Genomic DNA, 18,781 nt, shown 5'->3' on the forward strand with positions numbered 1-18,781 from the left:
AGGCTTAGGTTTCCAAAGGCCACATCATTGCTGGCTCTCTGTGTCCTGTTTGTGGGTGGAGATGTAAGCTCCCATCCCACTGCTCCATGCCCGCCTGCTGCTGTGCTCCCCACCATAAAGGTCATGTACTCTAACCTTATGGAACTATAAACCTCGGAATAAATGCTCTCGTCTATAAACTGACTTGGTCATGGTGTTTTGCCACAGCAATAAAGAGGTAACTAAGACAGGTCATCAGGTTTATACAGCAAGAGCTTTCCCATCAACTCCTCTCACCAACCCATAATGTTCTTTTTGAGACATTTCTGCACTGAAGGAAATTGTTTCATGTAGGCGACTTCTGCTGCAAATACTGCGATTTATGCTGGAATCCTTGACTATTGTCTGGGAAGAGAATTCACACCGACTCCAGCATGAACGGCTACTTTTCTTCCCGTGCTCCCTCAATTTTCCCTGTCCTTCTAGCCTACTTATTTTTGTTGTTGTTGTTTGATTTCTAAAGCAGGGTTTCATTCTATAACCCACACTAGGTTCGTACTCACTGTCATCCTGACCCAGCCCCTGGGTGCTAAGATTACAGGAGTATGCCCCAAGCCCAATTATTTGTCTGTCTTTGTGAATATTTGGATATCAAAGCCAAACGCATATAGATCTTCTCAGCTCCACACTAAATTTGTAGGTGGCCAAAAAATTTTTTTTGCTAAATTTAGAAACAATTACCCTACTTTGGAACAAAGTTAATGTTGCAAACTTAAGAGGGGAAGACAGGCCAATTAGTAACTGAGTTTGTTTGGATTAAGAAGGGCTGTAGTGATGAAGTCATCCCGTCTGAGGCCAGAGGCATGCCGGCTGATATTCCAGATGGCATTTTAACAAAGATCCGGATCTGAACCTTCCAAGTTGACATTAAAATTTCTTTTCATTTCCACATCTTGATGACACTCTAAGAGAAGCATTGGAGCATTCGTGACCAAGAAAAGGAAATTCCAACTTCATCCGGCCGGGCTGCAAGGTGAAGCCAGTTACACCTTTTCCTTGGGTCAAAGGCCAACACCAATTTCTGCAGTGAAACTCCAGGGAAAACACTTTCTCCCACATACTCAGCCATTGCCAGAAGGAAGCCTCAAGAAAGGCTTGCTTGACAGAGCAGCTGTAGAAGATACTCAGGAAAAGCATATCAGGGGTGTGGCTGGCCAACACACAGCTGGATGCCATTACGCTGTTCCCAGTGCTGACCGCTTGCTACTGGAAGAGTCTGCACCTCTGTGACGAGGTGGCAGGCCTGGCTTTGAAAATGCCACCACAAGGAAGTGAAAACCATGCCTTTCGAAGGCCCGAATACAGCTGTTCTTAGAAAATTACCCCTTGTTTGGGGGGCTAGCCATGATGTTTACATTACTCTGAACCTGGTAATGTCCCTCCAGGGAGGCAAGGGAATTGTATGTTTCCAAGAGGAGAATTAAAGAGTCCAAGAGATGGCTCCAAATGGAAAATAAAAGCCCTGGAAATGCAGGCCTGACAGAACGATATGGACATACATGGCCCCTTGAGGAGGAAGACTAAGCTTTTTGTTTCTATTGGGCAGCATCTCACATAGTCTGAACTGACCTGGAACTGCACCCGTAGCTAAGGATGACCTTGAACTTCTGATTCTCCTAGCTCCCAAGGGCTGGCGTTACCAGTGTACCCCATACACCATCACACCCAGAGCTTCACATATGTTGTGCAAGCATTCTTCCAAGGGTGTGGACTGTTTCTTTATACGGTGTGAATATATGTCACTGTGATTGGTTTGATAAGGAAGATGACCAGGCTATAGCTAGGCAGGGTAAGGTTAGTTGGGAGAACCAGATTAAGAATTTGGGGATGGGGGGCTGGAGAGATGGCTCAGTGGTTAAGAGCATTGCCTGCTCTTCCAAAGGTCCTGAGTTCAATTCCCGGCAACCACATGGTGGCTCACAACCATCTGTAAAGAGGTCTGGCGCCCTCTTCTGGCCTTCAGGCATACAGACAGAATACTGTATACATAATAAATAAATATTAAAAAAAAAAGAATTTGGGGATGGGCAGGGTGGTGGAGGCAGAGGCAGGCGGATCTCTGTGAGTTCGAGGCCAGGCTGGTCGACAAGAGCTAGTTCCAGGGATGAAGAAAGGGAGTCACAAGAGTCTTGAGCCAGACACGGAAGAAGCAACATGAGAAGTTCATAAATGATGTAAACGAGCCTAGGGGCACATAGATGAATAACAATGGGTTAATCTAAGCTATAAGAGTTAGTTAAAAACAAGTCTAAGGCCGGGCGATGGTGGCGCACGCCTTTAATCCCAGCACTCGGGAGGCAGAGGTAGGCGGATCTCTGTGAGTTGGAGACCAGCCTGGTCTACAAGAGCTAGTTCCAGGACAGGCTCCAAAACCACAGAGAAACCCTGTCTCGAAAAAAAAAAACAAGTCTAAGTTAATCGGCTGAGCATTTATAATTAGTAATAAGTCTCTGTGTGGTTATTTGGGAACTGACTGTCAGACAAAGGCTCTTAGAGCCTGGGTTTTGAGTCTGAGGCAGGATTTCTTGTGTCTACCCAACCCTTGTGATTCTTTATTACGTCCCAGAGCTTCTGTAGATTGTCTCCTTTGGCAAAAATAAAGCCATGCTAATGAGCACAAAGAACAAATGCAAACTGATGCATACAGGAAGATGTGATTTGGGATCTGCATCCATGCTGACTAGAAGTAGATGGTTTCAGTGTTCAGCGTTGAGACAAACAGTCCACTCTTTTGTCACTCAGACTTCAACTCTTTGTGGAGTCACTTTGGGCTGATCTACCTGGTAGTCTTTTCTCTTCATTTCCTACATGGAAGGTGGAGCTCTGTTAATGTTTCTGGTTTCTTTTGCAGCTAGATGGCCATACACTGTAATTCTCATCAATATATTTGCTACAATTTAGATCTGTTCTGTCCCCAAGGCATATGGGATAAAGGACTAGCCCCCAATTTGGCAATAATAGAGACCCAGAGAGGGAGAGCCATAAATTCATTGGGAGCCATAGGCTTGGAGAATGGAGGCCATATAGGTCCTTCCTCTTAACTTCCCAGCCATCTGAGGTGAGCAGCCTCGCACGACTGTCTGTTGTTTCCAGCTACAATATGCTGTTGCAGCACAGACCCCAAGGCAAGGCATCACTTGATCATGGGCTCATACCTCCAAAGCTACCAAATAAATAAACCTTGCCTCTACTTAAGTCGATTTGTTTAACTGTATTTGTTATAGTAACAGAAAGGCAGCTATTAGAGGTATATAAAGATGTGCTTTTCTGTGGCCATGAGGTCTGTGACAGACAACATCACTGCCTCCTCTTTCTCTCCGTGAATCTGTAAGAACTGGGACAGCCATTTGCAACCGTGTATAGCCTAGTGCTAAGGAGGAAGCCGTAAAATAGGAAGGTAACAGTTATCTGTCAGTTCTGTGGGGTTGCTGAACAACATATGGTCTTACTGCTAGCAGACACGTGGATAAACGTCTTTATTGCTCGAGACACTTTCAGAGGGTGTCAGTGACCACCACTAGAGATTTTGTAGTCACCGCTTCAGGTAGGAGCAGAGCTGGGAAAGCTATCTGTAGTTGTTACTTTTCACTGCTCTGACAAAATACTGAAGTAAATAAAACATAACCCCTTTAAGGGTTTATTTTGGCTCACAGTTTGAGGCACTCAACAATGCAATACAGACTCCTCTTTGGCTAGTGGAGGAGCTACTATCTGCACGTAGTCAAGTTTCTAGCATTCAAACTTCATTTGTGGGTTTCCCTCTCTTGCAAAAAAATTGTAATTCATAAGTCAGTGCTCAGGGTTTTTGTTTGTTCATGACATGCACGACATGCAGAGCGATAAAACAATTGATATACCCAACAGACACATTCTTAGATGATGTGGGACAGAGTGACTTGCTTGGCATTATTTCAGATCTGGCATTAACAAATGTTCTTTTCATAGCCAATGTCATGTTCTTGCATTTTTTTTGTGCTTGTTGATTTCACAATTTACAACAGCCCCTAAGGGAAGTGCTTTAGTGCTGGCTAATGTTCTTACTTGCAAGAAAGTCAAGGGGTCACTCGCCTTTGCTGGGAGAGCTTCCCTTGAATATTTCTTCTAAAGCAAATCTGCCAGTATCAAAGTAATCAGTTTGTTTCGCTTGAAAAGCCTTTTATTTTATTTATTTCTTTTATTTTGAAGTTTTGCTGGATAAGAGGTTGTTGGTTAATAGTTATTTTTTTACTTTACAGTTGAGACAATGTCTCATTCTGTAGCCAAGGCCAGAAATTCACCATGTAGCTTAGGTTAGTCTAAAAACTGACAATAGTTTTGCCCTGCTTCCTGGATACAAAGATCAGAATTGTGAGCCATCATACCTGGCTAATCCCCTCCCCCGAGACAGGGTTTCTTTGTAGCTTTGGAGCTTGTACTGGAACTCACTCTGTAAACCAAGCTGGCCTCAAAGAGATCTGCCTACCTCTGCCTCCTGAGTGCTGGGATTAAAGGTATATACCACTACTGCCCCGCTCTGGCATTTGTTACAAAAAAAAAAAAATGTTTTTCTTGTGTAGTTTTGAAAACAAGGTTTCCTGTGCAGCCCTGGTTGCCTTAGAACCAGCTCTGTAGACCAGGCTGGCCTTGAATTCACAGGGAAGGCCTCTGCTGGGATTAAAGGTGTGAGCCACCACCGCCCCGTTATTTTGTTGTTTTTAATTCTACTCTCTTGGGTGTGGGTGTGCTCGCATCTGTGTACCTGGTGCTCATGGAGGCCAGAGGATCTGATCCTCTGAAACTGGAGTCAGAGATGGTGGGAACGGGCATGTGGGTGCAGGGGATCGAACTTTAACCAGTGCTTTTAACCACTGAGACATCTCTCCAGCCCCATACATTTTTACATTCCTTTACATTTTTAATGTTATCCCACATACTCCACTGCTTTTATGGTTCCCTTATAAGCAATGTTTTTATTTTGTTTTTCAGGGGCTGGAGAGATGGCTCAGAGGTTAAGAGCATTGCCTCCTCTTCCAAAGGTCCTGAGTTCAATTCCCAGCAACCACATGGTGGCTCACAACTATCTGTAATGAGGTCTGGTGCCCTCTTCTGGCCTGCAGTCAGACACACAGACAGAATATTGTATACATAATAAACATTAAAAAAAATATTTTGTTTTTCTCCCCAGCTGCTTAAAGATGTCCCCCAATGATGTGGAAGCTTCCTGTATTTACAGTTCTCTCCATTTTTTGTTTTCTCTGTTCAATTTATTTAATCTCTATTGTTTTTTACCAGCTCAAATACTGTTGGACACCTCTAGTGAGCTTTGTTTCCATTGTTTTTGAACTCACATTCTATGGTTCCCTGCAATCATTTTCTGATGGTGTTTTCGATGTAACATCAGATGTTTAACTACTTCCTTAACCGAATATTGCTTCATTCTTTGAACATGTACATTGGCTACTGTAAGGTGTTTCCCCAATAAATCTGACATAAAGATTGTGTATTATTAGCAATTATGTATATGCATGAGAGTAACGGTACATGAGTGTTGTGCCTGTGGAGGCCAAAGGAGGGCGCTGGATCTCCGTGAGCTGGAGTACAGGCAGTTGTGAGCTGACTGCTGAGAGCACTGGGAACTGAACCCGGGAGCTGTACAGTAGTCCGTACTCTTAAATGCTAAGACCACCCTCTAGCCCCCAACTGCACAATTTCTATCACCTCGCCTTCCTTCCTGTATTGGATATAATTCTTTCATGTTTCCCTACATGGCAGCCATTTTGGTTAAAACCTGTTCATCCCAGAAAAAAGTGTAGTGATCTTGGTTACTGGTCCCATTCTCTAGAACTTGCTTGCTTATTCACTTAAATGGAGTTCATTTCCCCTGTACGGAGCTCAGCCTCACTGGTCTTTTGGACAGTCTATCAGGAATCAGTGGTTTTGATAAGGCTTACTTCCTCTCTTCCCGCCAGTCAGCTGCTAAGTCACACTGCTGTCAATGACTGCTTACAGTTCTAACTATGCTCTGGTGGCATAAACTGCACCACAGCCTGTCTGAGGCAGTTCTGCTATCTCCAACTGAATGGATTCATAGTGTTCTGGTCTGTTGTTCAATGAATATTAAACAAGTCCTCTATGCCCAAGAGCTGCCTGCAGCCCAGAACGCTTTTTTACAGATTTTTACAGAGATTCAGAATGATTTTTATGGCTGGCTTTTTTTAGATTTTGTTGTTCCTTTTTCTCTCATCTCAGAGCAGACACACTGGAGTTGCGAGGGGCACCAGTAGCAGGCTTCTCTGAGTGATGTTTTAGTCCAGGCCCCGGGTTGGTGGGAAAGGCTATCCACAAATGCATTAAAAAAGGAATTTGTTTAGGATGATCATGATAGGAATTACCTGAGGATCAAACCAATGGGAATGTGTAAGTTGCAATTTGGATGTGGGGAGGCTGCAAGATGGAAAATTATTTACATCCAGGGAAAAGTGGGGAGTAAGGAATTTAACTAAATATCGAGAGCATTTCCATCAATCTGGGATCCTGATTGAGAATTGTTCCCAAGACTGAAATCCAAGAATGCCAATTAAAAAAAATAGTTGAGGCTGGGCAAGGCTCACACCTGGATCTCTGCACCAGGGAGGCAGGTGGAAAAGCGCAAACGCCAGGCCAGCCTGGGTTATACAGGAAAGCCATGGCTTTTGGCTGCTGGAAGAAGGAAAGCAGAACAGGGAAATCATTCAGAGCAGACTGGCTCTGTAGTGGAGACTCGAGTCTGTAGCGGGGAACAGCTGGGGTCTTTTGGAGTTGACTTTATTAATATAAAACCACAACACAAGCTAATGTAGAAGTGACCAGAACCCAGAGAAACCACACCCCAAGAAAGTCCATTTCATGAGCAGGGTCTAGGCCAAACAATGCTGATACTTCCACCGTGCTTGGGCTCCAACCTCAACAACAGAAAAGATGAGCAGTCTGAGGGCTGTGGTGGGCTAAGGATGATAGACCGTGGGCTTTCTTACCATTTTCTAGATGTTCTGAAAACGTCTTGCTTTGCTTTGCTGATTGCCCTAAAGACCATTTCCAGAAATCTTGTGGATTTTGTTTTATTTATTTATTTATTTATTAATTAAGGATTTCTGCCTCCTCCCCGCAACCACTTCCCATTTGGTAAGGAATTTAACATGTGCCGGATTGTGATGCCTTCCGGCTTAAACAAAGCCTGAATACGAACATCCATGATTGTGTTTGGACCAATTGCCCCAAATCCTCACTTCATCATCCATCTGTCCATCCAATTGGTTCTGTCTCTTGAGAGAATCATGTTAAAGCTGTAGCTCACAGTAATCAGAGACAGGGCCTTTAAGAATTTAATATAAGTCAGGCTATATGGATGAGTCTGAAATCAGTGTCCTTGAAAGAAGATACCAGAACCCAGTCAGTCATATAGAAAACCATGTTACAGGGTAACCATCTAAAGTAAACAGGAGACCTCAGAAGAAATTAAAGCCAACAACTTGACCTCAGATTTCTAGTCTCAATAACATTTTGCTTTTGCTGGGGACAGAACCCAGGGCCTTGAGCTACATCCCAGCCTACTGTTCATTGTTTGAGTCACGTGGTTTGTGATACTGTTATGACAGCCCTAGCAAACTATGTGCAGAATATTCTGACATCCTTGGGAGTGAGTGTCCATGTCTGGAAAACCTATGTATCTGGGAAACACCATGCAAGAAAAATCCATGGAAGCCAGAGTCAACAGCTCTACAGAGGACTTGGATCTGGAACATGTATACACTTGTTTACCAAATTCCCCAAAGTTAAGAGTAGGCATTTTTATTATTTTTACTTCATGTGCATTGGTGTTTTGCCTGCATGTATGTCTCTATGAAGATGGTGGAGGCCCTGGAACTGGAGTAACAGACAGGTGTGTGCATAAGGCCCTACACTGATTACCAGCACAGCTAAAGAACTGCAGGGAAATACTGAATACATGGGGTTTATGCTATTATATGTACATGTATCTAAGAAGCTAAGTAACAAATTTAATTATGCTTCTTACTATAGTTTCTTGGGATGCTAGTTAGATAGAAATACATTTGGTCAGAGATCAACAGCTCACCAAATCAGGCTTACAGTTGCAAATATAAAACTAATATGCGTAGAAATGTACCACTTCTGAATGTAGCTGAATATAAAACGACTCAAGATAAATTTTACTTGAAAACAAGATTCTTTTGTTAATGAAATTCAACATACACACATATGGGAGTTTCATAGTAAACTTAGTCCATGGTATTTTGCGTTCTTCCTAAGAGTCTTAATGGATAAAATACCCTTCTGATTTAAGCAACATACAGACTGGATTATAGCCTTTAGTTGGATATAGTAATTTCTTAAAATCCCACTAAAGTGTATCACAGAAACGCATAAATCCTAAGAGTACAAAGATGTATTGTCAGAAGTAAATTCTTAGGCAAATGATACACAAGTGAAGATCCAAACCACTAATTAGTCAGACACCGGAAACCTCTCCCCTTAAACTTGTAATACTCGTTTGCCAAGGAAACTCCAAGGTCTCGTTTCTGAACCTGATGCAAACGCGTACTCAAGTTGCGTCATTTGTGCGTGGCTTCCTCTGACTGGCTGGCATCCCATCTGTGAGACTCTTCCATGTAATATATAGAATTTATTTATAGCACAGTACAGTTCCATATGTACATATCCTATCATCCCTTCATCTCTATAAAGTGTTCCTCTGCCAACATTTATTCAACATCAGCTTTCTTATGGTTAAAGACAACCTCTATAAATAGATTAGAACTTGATACTTGCATTCTCCCATGATCAAGAATTCTGCAAATTCCATAACCTTAGGCAATGGCACAGGTGCTGATTTAATCTCACAGGGGGCAGTTTCTTCCAGAAAGAACGATTAAAACATCTTCACAGAACTTTAGTCATTCTTTTCCTGGCTAATTAGACTGGTGGACTTGGGAATTCTACGCTGAAAGCCAGTGGTTCAGAAATGCATTAGGTTCCATGAAACCACTAATCTTATCACTTTAATCTAAAAAAGGACGACAAATTCCCATTGGTTTAAAGACAATAGAAAAAAAAACCGCATGATGTAGGAACATCATGCAACAACGAGTGCTTAGAAGTGCATCATTGTTACAGGGCTATATAGCACAACTAGCTGGCTGGCTGGCAGCTTCATCTATACGTACTCTAACAGAACACTGACCGCTATCATCCAGCTTTGGAACTTTAAAGGCAGAAATTTAAAGGTATTTGATATATAGTCAGTCAGATGTCTCTGCAGCCACTTACAGTATATCCTCCCAAGCCACACGCCTTTAACACCTACTATCCCAGCACCTAACTCAACTGCTGGCAGAAGTAATCTACAGTACCCCAAGTAATTCCACTCAACTACACCCACTGTGATTCACAAGTTGAAATCCAAATCCCCAAATTTCAGACGATGACTGTATCCAGAGACAGACTTTATTGTGAGTAAAGGGACATTGTGTGGCTGGGCCTTAATTATGCCTGTCCTGTGGTTGTTTTACATCTCCACACGGAATCCAGGAGATACTTCTATCTCTGCCTCTCTTGCACCAAGACTACAGGTGTGTGTTGCTACACCCAGCTTGTTGGCCTTAGAAGAGATCACAACACAGACACAAATGGAAAGAAGACCACAAGAAGGGACACAAAGACCACAGAACTTACACAGCAAGAAAATTAGTACCAGGAAGAAATAAAAACTGTACAGGAAGAGAAAGTGTCAAATTCTCATCAGAAGTTGAAAAAACAATTTGAATTTCTAGGTCCTACAACTGTGAGGGATGGGTTTTTTAAAGAGCACGGTTTCCTTAAATTTTTATACCAAACTACATTGTCAATTTAAATTTTTTTAGCCTTCAGCAAAATTCTCCTGGCACCCTGTTCACTATCCTCTTGGCTGTCCTAGAACTCACTCAGTAGCCCAAGCTGGCCTTGAACTCACAGAGATCTGCCCGTCTCTGCCTCCAGAGTGCTTGGTGGGTTAAAGGCATGCACCATGACTGCCCTGCTCTGTGTCTTTTACATTGGATTTGGTAGTTTTCAGAACTGTCCCCCAGCCCCAGCACTGCAGACCTTCACGATCGTGTTCTTAGCAGTGCTTGGGAAAATAAAACCGCAACACTTGCATGGTGCATGCAGCAGGTGGTACTGAAAGGCAGTAAGGAGAACTGGGATTGATGGAAAAGTGAAGTGCGGACTCTTAGTCCTCTCATGCTCAAAAGTGGCATGGTTCCTGGTAGCAGCTGTGTATGCATTTCACAGTCGAACAAACTGATCAAAGTTTCACTTGGTTGTAGGGCTATCTTTCTTTTTAAAACAAATACGACCTCTCTGGCTGAAATACTTATGTAGTAACACTTAAGAAAATAATAAATCCTGTGGGCAAGCCAAGAATGAGTAGCAGTATATAACATCTCCACTTCCTAGAGATCTTTGAGTAAAAGAGTGAAGTAGACCTACTACTCCTGAACTGCAACAATACAGAAAGGAGCAGCAAAGGGCTTGCCTACAGAAAAGCAGTGCGGCCGGCCACAGTAACTGTTGTTAACCTTTAACTGAAAGGGCGCAAGCTCACTGAAGTCTCCAGCTGTATACAAAGGCCGGGAGGGAGGAAGGCTGTGAGCACTCTGACTTCTGTATGCAGTGGAGATCATCCCAACAAGGTGGTGCATTTTAAGATCAGAGAAGTGCTTTGCTCCTTAAAATGAGAGTTATACCTAAGGAGCAGACAATTTTATTTTTTTCTTTAAATCCCAGCTATTAAAGTTGTTTAAGTATTTGCTATCCAGCATGATAACTTGAGATGGATGGCCATGGGAAGTAAAAGAAACTATGACATCGTTAGAATTACAGGCAAGACAAGGGGAACCCAAAGCACAGACGATAACACAGAAAAATTTTAAGAGAGTACAGATGCCATGACATTTATTAAAAGGCATGCTACAATGCTATACTTGTTAGGAAAAGAGACTGAGATTCCATGTAACAGGTATCAAATATACAAACCGAAGGAAAACGGAATCAATATTGTAGTGTACAGAAGCTTGAATTAACCATGCACTACACAGTTAGAAAATATGGTTTTTAATATTTTCTCCTCTTTGCATTTATAACATAATTCACTTAGACAATCACAGAATCCTTTTCTTCCAATACCACAAACTGTATTACAAATGAAATCTGGTACTGCTGCTTATCAAAATATACAAGACAATTGCTATTTTCTATAAAACCACTTTATATGTTAACTTGTTCCCAAAACCCTTTTTTTTTTCCTTTTTGGCCTGGTTTAAAAAAATGTTGTTACAAATATTTACAGCATTTTCTTCTGTTAGATGAACATTCTCACAAACAGAAAAAGGGAATTTTATGAACAGACCATGTAAAACACTAGACAATATTAGAGGTTTTTAGCTGTGCTATTCCCCCCCCTCAAATACAGTACTGAAAATGACCATCCTTGCTGTCCACTCATTCTGTTCACAGTAAAATTCCCATTTTCTCTAAGCAGTCTATTCATCAGGAGGAAATGGAAAGTCAAGGCCGCTCTGCATGGGATCTTTCAGAAAAGAGCTCAGGGAAAATGCTTCACAGATGAGTTAAAACCAGAACAGGCAGTCTTTGGTCAGAGCAATGAGGTGAAATTTCAATGTAAAACTTGGTGTGGTCAGCAATGTTTGTAATTAGTACTTCCTGGATACGGGATGTATTTTTAAAGATCTGGGTAACAAGGAGTGGTAAGAAAAAAAGAAAGACTAGAGTATGATATTCTTTATGACACCAAAAGCAACTACGTAGAATACCTGTTCTTAGAACTACTATGAACACAACAAAACTCTGTTGGCAGCGTTAAGTGAAGTTTGCCATAAGCAGCTTTCGGGCATGACAGTTACCATCACCAAGGTCCCTGTTCTCTGGAGCATGTGCCTCAGCGTGTGACAGCTAAGGTGACCACCATCAAGACGGAAAGCAGTTTTGCGCCTGTACCATACAATGCTCTGCTTTCTGTGCGGAAGCAGACGTGCAGCTGAGCTTTTGTTTACTCAGGACTGTTTGCTTGGATGACTAGTTTGTGGGACAACATTCTCTTAAACTGTATAGTACACATTTCCTGAAAATCAAAATACCCATGCTACCTTAGGCTCAAATAGGAAGAAAAGGTCAATAAGACTACTGAAGAAGGCACATAAACTTTGGTCCTGTTTTGTTTTTCACCTTTACACCCCCCAATTGACGTTTCTGTAATTTTCTTTCTTTTTTAAAAACAATTCACAAGTACCTGTTAGGATTTGCTCTGAAAAAGACTGCAAACAGTCTTCTACTAAAACAACCCTTTAAAAACAGCTGAGTTATACTTTAAAGTTATGTACAACCTAAATTGGGTTTGTTTTAGCACAACAGTGAACAGAGTCTGGCAGTTTTCTTCTCATTGCCAGTAGATCAAGACAAAAGGAAAAGCTGAGAAAAATGCTCTCAGCACAGTCATGCTCTTGGTTTTAAAACAGCAGTACACACTGGCTTTCTAGGAGGTAATCTGGGGTTTACAAGTGGATTCACTGAGGCACAAAAGATCATTATTTCTGAGTTTGTTGTTTTCTATCCAAGAATATTTAGTGAAACTAGACAAGAAACTGCATAATATATTCATTCAAATATAAATGCTCTGTGTGATGAAATGAAGGCTTTAAAAATTGACACTTTGTAGATTCCTAATAGCTATTTGTTGGTTTTATCTTGGGGGTAGATGGGGACACAGGCTTATGTAGCAAGGCCAGGTTTCAAACACAGCATTCAGCCTCCTCCAGCTCTATGACAATAGCTGCGTGCTACCATGCCTGGCTCCTAAGGGCTAGTTCCTAACCTTCAACAGCCCTAATCACCACAGCAGGAAAGGACAAAGAAGGAATTTAAAAGATAGCAGCTAGGACTCTAAAACATTCAGTTCAAACACCGCTACAAAGAATTGCATCTAGTATTTAGTCCCAAAGATCTCATGTCATTTTATGGGGATATGGAGTAATCCTGAAACTCTAGCAAATTGTCAATTAAGAGAATACATGATTTTGTCTATTCTCATATATCACAAAACACATTTTACCAATATATGAGTTATGCAAACCCCAAAGTAAAACATCTTGCTATATAGCACTGTTTTTAAATGTGTACTGCTATTTCAAGAAGTCCTGAATTTATATATGCTTAGTTAGGATACCTTGAAAAGTGATAGGACAACACTCCCCCCATGAAGTAAATTAACTCAGCAAGGCAGTCTCAAAGATCAACAGCAAAACTAAACCACTGATAAAAGATACTGAATAAATGCATGCCAAAACAAAAATACAGATCAAAATTTTCCATCACCCCGGTATTTAAAACTATGCCAACAAAAATATGTAGATGTCTATAATTCAAACAATAAAGAGATCAATATGGACAGCATCCATATGCTACAGCTAATTTAGACACGACCGGATGACTTCAAACATGCTCTTTTAAAACAAGCATATCCTACATTCCCAAATCTTAATTTTGTTAATTTTGTCAATAAATTAAAATGTACGTAATGTGCATATGTATATATAACATTAAAAGAGTATATGTATGTATATACACTTATTTATACACACACACACACACACACGCACACATATCTACACAAATCCCTGAAAAGGATTTCAGTGTTCTCTCAATTTAAAGGCCATCCCTACTTCAGAATTACATTCAACACTATTATGATTTCCCTTCTGTTATCAGTAACTTTTGCTACACGTATGCTGGATGTTATGTCATGAATTAATAAATTACACAGTTCCCAACTCAAAATAAAGGAAGCAATCCAATTTAAAATCCTACTGAAAATTAATATAGTGTCTGTGTGAAAAGAGCAAATTCGGGGTGACAGTTCCATTTCCCCTCCTTTATTCGGTATTAAGGTGAAACATACCTCAAATGTAAGAGGGAAAACACCCAACTGGATAATTATCATGCCCATCTATTCAGCCAATAATAAGGTCACCCCATCTGAAATGTCCCAAGCTAGCATCTCTCTGTCTGTTCTACGAACTGTTGCTTCTTACTGAGGGAATTCTGATTTAAACAATCTATAATTATCTCGTTCACCTTCTATTTTCTGTAAAAATTTTCTTTTAAAAAAATGAAAAATGTATGTTCAAATTAATGGCTGAAAACAGAAGAATGAGATACTTTTTAAAAAATGAGATGATCAAATTTAAGAATATTAAAAGTGAAAAGGGGTGGACAAAATTGATCCCTTTGACAATTCTGTATTTTAGAAACCAATTAAGCATTGAAGGAATAATTAACAAAAGCAGTTTTATATTAAGAAACAATTTTACATGATATAATCACTGAAGCAACATTAACATGTACCTTACATTCAACCAAAAACGTAAGAGGGTCAGAGTATAAAAAATAACCCACTTTCTCATACTCCAAATATGTGGACATTCAGTAATGAAGTTCCATTAACAAAGATAATCAAGTCCTTGAGTGCTGAGAAAGAACCGAGTAATCCTGAGACAAATCCTAACGGGCGATAAAGGTCAGACAGATGTGAACTGAGACACAGTTCGGCAGCTCTGACTTTACAAGAAGGCTGGAGGCAACCAGCGGTCACAACAGAGGCCTACAGGTGCACACTGAGTTATTCCCAAACCACTCACCTTTCCCTAGCCCATCACTACACCAAAGCACCAAAAATTTGAATAGAAACTATTACTTATTGAAACCACTTAAAATTGCAATGAAAAAAGGGGGGAAAAACCCTTAAAATCCAAGACAAGGAAAGAAATAACAGAATGCTCACCAAGCCCACAATTTATCTTTCTAGATATTTAGATAAAACTCTAATCTATTATATCTTAAGCACATAATAAGGCACATAATAAGAAATTAAGTAAATACACAATAATTCTGAGTATTAGAGATTATAGTGGTACAAAAAACCCTTGAGATTTTTTCTAAAAGAAGACCTTACCAAAAATAACTTTTAAAAAATCTGTCAAACCATATGATAGACCTGAATATTTTCCTTAAGACTGTAAACTTTTTTTCTGAAAACAATTATAAAAAAGTAGGATTACTTTTCTTTTAAAATTTTCCAAGATCATATTACATTACTTGACAAATGTCATTTTGAAATTCAAAACATAATTTTTTTTCTAAAATGGTTCACTATTCTGATATTGTAACAGATCTAGGCTGAATTCCACTTCTGTTTCCCTGGGGACAATTGCAACACTTTGCGTTTCCAAAAAGTCTTTGAAAGAGAAGATATGCATTATTCAAAGGAGTGTCATACAGTGAAAAAAAAATCATTGAAAGAAAGCATGCATGTTTATAAACCTGCTTCCAACATAACTCCATGTGGTTATGTATAATAACTATCAATAGATGCAAATATCTGATATAATTTATAAGTGAACATCATTTTCTACAGGGAAACTGCTGAATCATAAAGTTAAAAACTTGGTTGTAAGTGGTTTAAATTACATCAAGAAATTGTAAAAGTCTGTATGCCTAAATTCCTCAAAGTACAAAGGATACTAGAAATGTCATGTAAGGCTGATCTGGACCCAAACTTAAACAAAGTCTGTCCTTTTGAAACCTAATTCAGGGAATTAAATTATTTAAAAAATATTTTCCTGATCTTTTTTCCTGAAAGTTATTTTCATAGAAACTGCAGTACAAAGGAAAAGCAAACCTTTGATCAACATTGGTGGGAAAAATTGGAGAAAAAAAGGAATATCTCTTGTTTTGAATGTACTTGAATATTAATCAAACTCCCAAAGAGTTACTTTTGTGAAAGAGGCAGAATTGGTCTTGAGCTGCTAAAGACTGTGCCTGAAGACTTTACTGAAATTATGGTCCAGTTTCAGGAGAACATTCAGAGAGCTCAGATGGTGGACTTTGAGAAGGAAACTCTGAGGTGGTGATTCTCTCCAAGATCGTGATTGTGAAGCTCAATAAGGGCCTGGATTGCTTCTTCCACAGACCCCAACTGAATGAGTGCCATCTTACGATCCTTCCTATAATGACAAGGAAAAAATAAAAAAAGTACAATTAATTTGGTTTTAAACCAAAGGACTTTGCAGAATTACTTTAAAAAGCTACAAACCATGTTAAATAATGTTAATTACTTTTGAAAGCAAAGACTTACTGAAAGAATTTAAAAGCCTTCACTGAGCATCCAGCGTCTATGAAAAGGTTCTTCAAATCATCCATTGTAACAGAAGGGCTGCAAAATATCAGAGTTATCAACTACATTAGTTCTATTAGCAGGAGAGTCACAGATGCGCTCTGATCACCATCGGATCCCTTGAGCACTTATGTTCCAACAATCTCTTTGGAGATAGCATATAAAGAAAAATAAAAAATATGTATTCTTTCAAAATGATTATTTCTCACACTATTGGCATTAGTAATTAACTCTAGTAAAGATACTTCTCCAGCTCTGGCTTACTAGCTATAGCCCAGAATTATACACTCTTTATAGCTTTCATAGTGTTTGGAAGGTATATGGGTTGGCCAGTTTCTAAGAATATTTACACCTGGGCTATTCTCCTCTCATACTGCACCAAGATGTCCTCTGTATCCCTTAGGTTAGCACAGAAATGACAATACATGCTGAGAACTGAATCCTGGGTTTTCCACATGTCAAGTACAAGCTCAACCACTGAGCTACATTCTCTGATACCTCTTTGCCTGGCATTTTGACTTCAACCTTATGAGACATACTCAGAGACCACGCAGTTGAGCCATCTCTACATTCCTAATTAACAGTGTGACAAATATTGAATACTACGCTAAGTTTGGGGGTAATGTTATACAGCAATGAATAACTAGTACAGTGGTCTATCATGTAGGCAGTACATGATGAAACGACATCACTGATTCCTCGGGGTAACAGACCTGTGCTTACACCACACTCCTTACTCATCTGTGTACCCTTTTGAATTAATTATTCCTAGTCTGAGTTCCATCAATAGACTGAAACTAATGACCTTATTCCAAAGACTATTATAAATAACTAGTAAGGGGCATAACAGTTATCAGACTAGAGCTCACAGAAAAGTGGAGTGTTACTGCTTAATGGGACGGTTTCAATTTGAATAATAAAAAGGTAATGCAGATAGGAGTGAATGGTTACACAAAAATATGCAATGTTCTAAACGTAAAGTGTGCACAGCACTATATACTGAACAGTCAAAATAATCAACATCATTATACAGATTTTAGATAAAAACAAAAAAATGGTTATGAAGATACAATGAGGTTACACATGTAAAGCACCGTGATCATGCTTAAAGAACACAGAATATGGAGAAAATTCAGAAATACCAGTATTATTTCTTTTTTCACTTCTAATGTCCTATGTGGGTTATAAGCAGTGACCAGCTCCTGCATAATTCTATACTTAAGGAACAGACTGGGCACAATCCTAAAAGCCAATGAGTCTCAAGTTCGAGAAGCTTTAAAAAAGAAAAAGACTGGGTGTCTAGCTCAATGGTAGAGCACTTACTAACTATACATGAGGACTGGATACAGAGATTAAAAAACAAAATTATTGGGTGGCAGTGCCGTACACCTTTGGCAGCACGCAGGAGGGAGAGACTGGCAGATCTCTGTGAGTTCGAGACCGGCCTGGTCTACAGAACGAGATCGAGAACAGGCTCCAGAGCTAGAGAAACCCTGTCTCGAAAAAAATCAAAAAAACAAAAACAAAACAAAAAAATTCACCAGCCAATTAACCAACACAGACACAGACAGATACCTAACAATAACAAGCCCATTTAGATAGGCAGGTTTCTCTCTGTAGCCCTGGCTGTCCTGGAAGCACCACCACCACACGGCAGGTATTCATTTCTTAAAGTGACTCACTCCTCCATTGCCTAGTTTGATTTTACAGCCTAACTGAGATAAAAAGTTTCTCATCAAGCCTGACTGTACACCAGCAGAGAAACTGAATAGTTAAAACTATTGAGTAATTATTTTTATTTCCTCGTTACCTCAGGTTCTTAGAATTATATTCCAAAACTTGACCCAGCCAACCCCTTGGTTTTTAAGCTGTACACACATACACACTCCCACAACTTTTCCCTTTTCATACTATTTTAAGTGATATTTTGGCATTTCACATCATGAACCCAGCACACTCACTTTCCTCGTATGTCTGTCTTCATACCCTTATGACCTGACCTCTAAAAAAGAAAGGGGGAGGGGGGTGTCCAATTTGTGTTGCCCATATATTCACTGTTGCATGGGCACACTCTGGGTAGCCATAAAGAAAACTGAGTCCTTCTCCACCAGAAGCCTTCAGTTGTGGAGAACTACACTCCAGCATCCTCATCATAATTTTTTTTAAAAATATTTTTATTTATTTATTATGTATACAATATTCTTTCTGCATATATGCCTGCAGGCCAGAAGAGGGCACCAGACCTCATTACAGATGGTTGTGAGCCACCATGTGGTTGCTGGGAATTGAACTCAGGGCCTTTGGAAGAGCAGGCAATGCTCTTACCCTGAGCAATCTCTCCAGCCCTCATCATAATTTCTTAAGCGTTCTCTTCAATGGCTTTCTATCTAGGCTGTTCCTTTTTTGGGGGGAGGGGGCAACTATAACTTTTAGCACTAGTTCCAAAACTTACTCATTCATGAATAAGTTTAAAGTTTTTAA

The 18,781-nt window shown here is 40.0% G+C and overlaps 1 protein-coding gene across 3 annotated transcripts in view; it reads right to left on the minus strand.

Moving 5' to 3' along the window:
• Positions 1-10,990: 10,990 nt before the first annotated feature.
• Ptbp3 (polypyrimidine tract binding protein 3) overlaps positions 10,991-18,781 on the minus strand; it is an 81,413-nt gene continuing 73,622 nt past the window's right edge. For all 3 annotated transcript variants that reach the window (XM_041656749.1, XM_041656748.1, XM_041656747.1), the window contains 2 exons: positions 16,262-16,339; positions 10,991-16,130 (listed from right to left, as the gene is read on the minus strand). In XM_041656749.1, coding sequence (XP_041512683.1) covers positions 15,998-16,130; positions 16,262-16,339 — 211 coding nt within the window. In that variant the 3' untranslated portion in view covers positions 10,991-15,997. The remainder of the gene's footprint in view (positions 16,131-16,261; positions 16,340-18,781) is intronic.

Source organism: Microtus oregoni, unplaced genomic scaffold, assembly GCF_018167655.1.
Source record: "Microtus oregoni isolate MIOR12 unplaced genomic scaffold, Mior012 000008F_ref0000371, whole genome shotgun sequence".
NCBI classification, from domain to species: Eukaryota; Metazoa; Chordata; class Mammalia; order Rodentia; family Cricetidae; genus Microtus; species Microtus oregoni.